This window comes from Acomys minous, assembly GCF_964271855.1.
Source record: "Acomys minous genome assembly, chromosome: 19".
NCBI classification, from domain to species: Eukaryota; Metazoa; Chordata; class Mammalia; order Rodentia; family Muridae; genus Acomys; species Acomys minous.
In genome coordinates this window covers 33,088,925-33,095,884 of record NC_140499.1, presented here as the reverse complement: position 1 = coordinate 33,095,884, position 6,960 = coordinate 33,088,925, and the positions used below count along the sequence as shown (strand labels likewise).

Below are 6,960 nucleotides of genomic sequence, written 5' to 3'. Positions count from 1 at the left end.
ACTGTAATTAGCTCCTGGGAGATACAGAACTCTGTTTATAAAATTGGATTTTGAGATCTTGCATCAATTTAAAAAGACACACTTTACAAATCTACAACTCAATAGTTTAAATCGAAAACAAAAGCAACACACACTCAAAGCTCATCTTTAAAAAAATATCTTTAGTTTCCTTTCTTTAAAAAAAACAACAACAAACAAACAAACAAAAACAAGGGGCATTTTATTAGAGTTCAGATGTATCAGCTTTGGGCAGCAGCTGAGGGCAACTTCACGTAACTCTTCATGGAGGTCAGTGGCCGAATTTTCCAGCCAGCCCAACCCCCCTTGTGTTGCCAGAGTCCCCTGTTAGGCCTCTTGCCCAGCCAGCAATTACGTCCTACCTTGCCGATGACCGTCTGGTTATGATTAACGTTGGAAACTCAGCCTGCAGTAGCAGTACGTGTCTCCAACACCTGCATTTGCCTCTTAGAGGGCTGCTGGATAACGGCTGTTCCAGCTGTTCCGTTCACCTTCCGAAGCAGCACGCCACACATCCCTGCAGCTCGGGTATACTGGGCTCCTAGGCCAGGCTCACTTTCCACATTGTTGATGAGGGTCCCCACAGGCAACGTCCCGAGAGGATGTGCATCCCCTTCCCAAGTAGCCACTGCCATCCTGCCTATATGGTTGGAGTTGAGGATGAGGATCGTATCTCCTGCCCTCATGTTTTCTGTGGCAAGGATCCAATGTTTCCGGCTGCCCCCAGCAACCACTGCTATGTCTGCAGACCTACAAGGATCGTAGCGGACAATGACGACCTTCTCCTCAAAGCGTCCTGGCTTGGTTTCCTTCTCTGGCCGGAACCGTAGAAAGTCGATCATTCGATAATTCTGTTTGTGGCCCCAACCAATACCATAGACCTGGATGCTGCCTGTATGCTCTCGACCCCCAGACTTCCTCATCCTCACTGGTGATCTTTAGTTTTTCTGTAATGTCTGCTCTGGAGTTCACGCAGGCTCCTTGTAGCTACAAGATGAATGCAGGATGGCAACGGCTAATCAGCCTTTCTCACTTCCTTCCTGCAGCCCTCTCTCAGACACTCACCACTCATGCTAACACCAACGGGAATTTCCGACCCTTCAGTCCATGTGATCCTTCACTAGACTCTAATTTGCTAAGGAACGAGTTGTGTAGCTGTGAGAGTCACTGAGCTGCACATGTGCCATTGACTCAGAAGTGCAGAGTCCTTCCAGATAAAAAGGTGTATTCCTCTCACACATCCCATGACCATTGTGAGCCCCAAAGCCTCACTTCCCAAATCTTCATTTTAATGGGGCTATTCAAACCACCCTCAATTTCTGGGATATTCTTATGTGTGGTCTGAGGTCTCCTGGGTTTTCTGGGGTCACAGGGCAAAGTGCAGAGGATCAAGAAATACATTCTAAAATGCACATATGCCTCTGGACAAGGCATTAGGATTTATCAGAGACCACAGATTCCAACCAAAGGGAAACTACAAAGGTTCATTCTGAAACCTCTGTTGTCTTAGCCCAGAGCTGAAGCAGATGTCTGAGGTTGCCCTTATCTTATTTATAGTGACACATGAGATATTCTTCACCTCGGGCCTATTTCATCTGTGATCTCATAACCAAACTTATCTTCTGCGGTCAGAGAGGTCTCTCCAGGGGTTCCTGGGCTTCTCTCCAGAGCTTTCTAGAACATCACACAGGCCCCTCTTTGAATTAGCGTGGGATCTGGATAATCTTTCTAAACCCTCCTGCTCATCACAGAATCAACTGGAAAAGCTGAACGTCACTGCCCACTAAGCTGATTAAAACATACTGCTTTTAGATCAGTTTAGAAGAAAGAGTCATGGCAGAAATGCATTTCTTGCTGGTTCCCTTCCTACCTCACCCCCTTTCTTTCCTTCCTTTACCCTTCCTTCCTTCCTCCTTCCCTTCCTGCATTCTTCCTTCCTTCTTTCTCTCATGGTGCAGGAGATTGAACCCAGAGCCTCATATGATCTATGCACACACTCTACCACTGGCCTACACCCCAGCTTTGCATGTAATGTTATCAAGAAGCTTTTAAAGGATTTAATATTAAAAGTCTGTTTTGGAGTTGCTACGGAGACTTTCTTTCACTATACTATGGGCATCTTTGCATGTCCTAAAAGTGTGGGGAATATGCTTTTTGTGTTCTAGGTTATACCTGTCTCTAAACAGGGTGAGAGAAGTGTGGTAATTTCTATATGTAGATCATCATCATCATCATCATCATCATCATCATCATCATCATCATCATTCTGCCTCCTTTCCTTCTTGTTATTTGATTTAGAGTTCCAGTACAGGCAGACATCTGGTTGTTCTCAGATATTTAATTATTGAAAACCCAAATGCTATTGTGAACACTTCTACAATAACTTTAGTCTTAAAATAATTTGAACATTGAAAGAGAAAACAAAATTCACAACGAGAAAGGCTTTCCCCACATGCTCTATTGGAGTACACTTCCCTGAGGAAGAAGAGAAAAGGCAGTGGATAAACATTAAGAGCATTTTTGCTCTTCAGAGAGAAACAGCAATCCCTGTGGAATGAACTCCGCGGGGAACTTGGCCTCGTGCAGCTTTCCCCTGTCCTGAGCTGGCAAGTACGAAACGCTCTACATGGTGAACAGTAACATTTCTCCTCTTGTTCGGTTGGCAGGCTGCAATCCAGAAGGGACTGCTTTCGTTGGTCCCTTTTGTCTCTCGGAGGTCTGAGAGGTCCTCTGCAACCTAGTTATCAAAAATGTCCAGAGACATTTGATATAGGAGGAATTTCCCCCACATAATTTAAAATGATGAAAATAATAACAGTTCAATAACCCTGCTTTGTTTTTAGCTAAATGAGTTTGATGGATGAGAGAGTAAAGAATATCTCTATTTAAAGAAGACTCCCTCCCTAGGTGAATGAACGAAAGGAGAACACTATGAAAAGTATTAGGAAAATAACTCCTTGTCCAAACACTTTGTAGATGGTTCAGAAATGTGGCAATGCATGCCAGATACACAATTAGGGGAAAAACCAAAGCCTTATATGTCCTGGATGTCAGAGCCATGCCTGCACCACAGAGCAGCAAGAGGATGTATGGTAATTCTGTAGCAGGCACAGCAGACAAGAGAGACACAAAGATCAGATATGGACCGATCCAGTGTGACTCTAACAAACTCCAAATGGACTTGCCTTTGTCTGTTTTCTCCCACTTCCACAGCACATCTGGCACTGAGTAATTTTGATGGGAAAAAAATCTCCCCAAGTTCAACAGGCAAAAAACAATCAGTCAAGAAACTGGCAAAAGGCTTCAAGAGATGTTTCCTGGAGGAAGAGTAAGGAAGAGCCAAGCGTGTGAAAGACATTTGGCGTGTAGGTCGGTAACCAGGGCCTGGGTTTGGGGATCCCAGAGAGAGATTTGTTCAAAGGATGCATTTTCAGTTAGAGAAATGGAAACTCTCAAGAAAGCTGTTGTATATGAATATAGTTTATCACAACGACTTATGTGCTTGCGATTGACTGAGAAAACAGATCATAAGTGTTCTCATGAGGGAGAACCAATGTGTATCTGGGATGATGTATTGATTAGCCCGGCCAAGCCACAACAGAGCACATCTGTTGTATATGGAACATCATGCCATACGTGATTACATTGTGGGTTTCCATTGGTCAGTTAAACAATGTAAGTTAGCAAATGTCCACCATAAAAAGAGAGGGAAAGAAAGAAGGAAAGGAAGGAAGGAAGGAAGGAAGGAAGGAAGGAAGGAAGGAAGGAAGGGAGGTCAGTTATCATCATTACCTCCTACAGGAAGGCAACCAATGACAGCAGTAAAGTCATTGCTTTGCCTACATACTAAAGAAATGAAAACACCAATGGCTGTCAGAACCGGGGAGGAAAACATGTGATTTAAACCCTGCTGGTAGAAAGGTGGAGTTGCACAGAAAAACAACCCTCAGCAACACATTTTAAAAGTTAGTAACCTTGTGGCTGGAGAGATGGCTCAGTAGTTAAGAGCACTGTTTGCTCTTGCACAGAACCTAGGTTCAGTTCCCAGCATCCACATGGTGGCTCACAGCCATCTGTGACTCCAGTTCCAGAGGATTCGAATCCCTCTCCTGACCTCCTTGGGTATCAGGCATTCATGTGGTGCAGAGGCATACATGCAGGCAAAATGCCCACACCAATAAAATTTAAAATATAATATTTTTTAAGAGTTGGTCTTAAATAAACTCAGCCCCCAAATGTAAAAGTCCATTTGAGCTGTGTGGGAGCACGTAGGTCACAGGACACCTATATTCAAATTGTATTAAAGGTAATCAGTTTATGATGCTGGGGAATGGTTCAATTGGTGAAGTGCTTGTTAAGCAAGCATGAGAACCCAAGTTTACACCCACAAATGCCATTATAAATAACTGGGTGCTGAGGCCAGGGCGGCAGCAACAGGAGGAACCCTGGGGTTTATTGGGCTGTCAGTCTAACCGAATCTGTGAGCTTTAGGTTCAGTCACAAACAAAGTAGAGAGTGATTGAAGAAGACTCCTAACACTGATCTCTGCCCTCCACACACATGTGCTCTGAAATGCACATAGGCACATGCACACTCACATGCGTGCTCGTGTGTGCACATGGTAATGATGACAGCTGAAGTGTCTTTATTGGAGCAAATCAACAAACTCTTGGAGCAAATCAACAAACTCTTGTCACCCTACGCTCAGCTAGTGACCAAGAGAATGCTTTTCCCCTCTCATCCCCACTTTCTAGCAGAAAAATTAATCGGAAGAGTTAGTGGTCACGTGGTAAGGAAAGTAAGCTTTGACGTCTTTCCTTATGGGTGCACCAGTGCTCCCAATGGCTGTCATAATGTCACCTGAAAGGACTTGGGACAGCACAGCATCACAGAGTGTCCACATGACACCTTCACATCTATGGCATTACTAAACTGGCCCTGACTCCATGAAACAGCAAGTACCATAATGATTTTGTTTACAGGGCGGCAGGACACTAGAGAGAGAAAGAAGCTGTGGGTGTTCAGGGGTTACTATGTCTATGAACTTTCTTGGAATCTGGCACCCAGAAGAAGGGCTGGGATATTTTTCCCTGAAATAAGAGTCAAGGGTCTGGAGCTTCAAATACTAGCCCTGAAGAGAAGAAGCACAGGCTGTCAGGACTCCCTTTGAATTAAGAAGACAATACATTTATTTGAACATGCTCTTCTGATCTATTTACCAAGTGATCCATAAGGCAGACACTTACATCTCATTTGGGCCTGTGGTGAATAGTGTATGGAGATATGCAAGTAAAAGGTATACATGATGCGCTGGGGGAGTTATTAACAGGAGACTCAGTTGTAATCAGTGTTTTACTGTCTTGTGGGTTCTTCTTTCTTCCACCCTTCTCCACCTGCTTTCTTCTACCCTTTCAATCCTCTAACATTAGACATGAGAGAGAGAAAAAGATAGATGTTGGAAGCACCCAGCTGTTTGAGGTTGCAGTCACCCCAGTCCAGGTGGCCTTTCTGAGCTCAGCATTAGGTGTAGGACTCCCTCTCCCCAGTGGGACCTCCTACTCTCTGCCTGACTCCCTCTGCAGAGTGTCTTTAGACATACATGCCCCTAGCCACAATTGATATATGGCCCTGCTAGCTCCCTGCTAGCTCTCCTCTCCCTGCGCCTATAGGATAATTAGGTACTGTGTTCCTGCCCATATGATAGGAGCGTGCTGCCAAATGCAAATCAAGCATCCTTAAAGTGTCTGGTTTCGACCAATTATGTACACCTGTCCTGGAAACCCCCTATTCACTCGCCAAGGACTATAGCCTTTGTTCTCCCCAAGTAAAGTTGAACTAGCTCCCTGAAGTGTTTCCCAGAGTGTTTGACCTATGTCCTACTCAAAGCCTTCCAAGCTCTGCACCGCACTTTCTGCTCTTTCTGCCTTTGTGGGTTGGTGGCCAACAGCCCCCCAGGGAGAAGAGGAAGCGAGGATAGAGGGGAAAGGTGGCGATGATATTGTGAGATCACTTCCTGCTGGTTAGGGGCACCAAGCTCCTTGGGACAAGTTTGATCTTTGCCGTCAGGATATCTAATTTCTTGTTGTTTCTTCTTTGCACGTGACTACTTAACAAACTGAGACCAACAACAACCAGCAACCAACCAGCACTCAACGAACAACCCCCTTGAATCATCACCAAGCATCAACCCTGCCTCTCAGAGCTCTAGCATTTATATACCCTCTGAGAAGTCCCCAGAATTCCAAACATCACACAATTGCAGAAACTATCTGCAGCTGGCAAAATCATGACTTTCCTAGAGCAAGAGGAAAATCATAGCCAGCTGCTGCAAAGTAGCCCCACGTCTCCACTCCTGGGACTAAAACAAAAAACATATTCCTACAATATTTCTGTGTTTTTTAAGAGACCAAAATTCCAAAATTGTCACTATAGTGGATAGGTATAGCATACAATAGACATGCATATTGTATAGTAGACAAGTTTAACGCATAGTGGGCGGGTATAGTGTATAGTCTTTGGTAAAACTTACAGGAAAAGACCTGACACATTCCCCAAAGTTCTGGAGTAAAGTCTTGCCTTCTGTTACTTATAGATACTACGTTGTTTTGTTTGTTTGTTTTCTTTTCTTTTGTCAAGACAGAGTTTCTCTGTGTAACCTCTGCTGTCCTGGACTCACTTTGTGGACAAGGTTGGCCTCAACCTCACAGAGATCCGCCTGCCTCTGCCTTGCTGAATGCTGGGATTCAAGGTGGTTGTCACCACACCTGGCTTAATGCTGTATTCTTTTAAAGCTGGGTACACAAAGTATCTCTATATAAAGGATATGCCACATACAGCATGTACAAGCACGTGCACACACACACACACACACACACACACACACACACGTATTTTGTATGTGTGTGCATGTATGTTTGTGTGTGTACACATGCCTATGTATTT

General features: G+C 44.4%; 1 protein-coding gene across 1 annotated transcript; it reads right to left on the bottom strand.

Annotated features, from left to right (window-relative positions):
- Positions 1 to 363: 363 nt before the first annotated feature.
- Positions 364 to 945, bottom strand: LOC311590355 (large ribosomal subunit protein uL2m-like). Its single transcript, XM_084769251.1, has one exon. It carries the CDS (start codon positions 939 to 941, stop codon positions 420 to 422), a length of 522 nt encoding a protein of 173 aa, XP_084625377.1. The 5' UTR covers positions 942 to 945; the 3' UTR covers positions 364 to 419.
- Between the last annotated feature and the right edge of the window lie 6,015 nt (positions 946 to 6,960).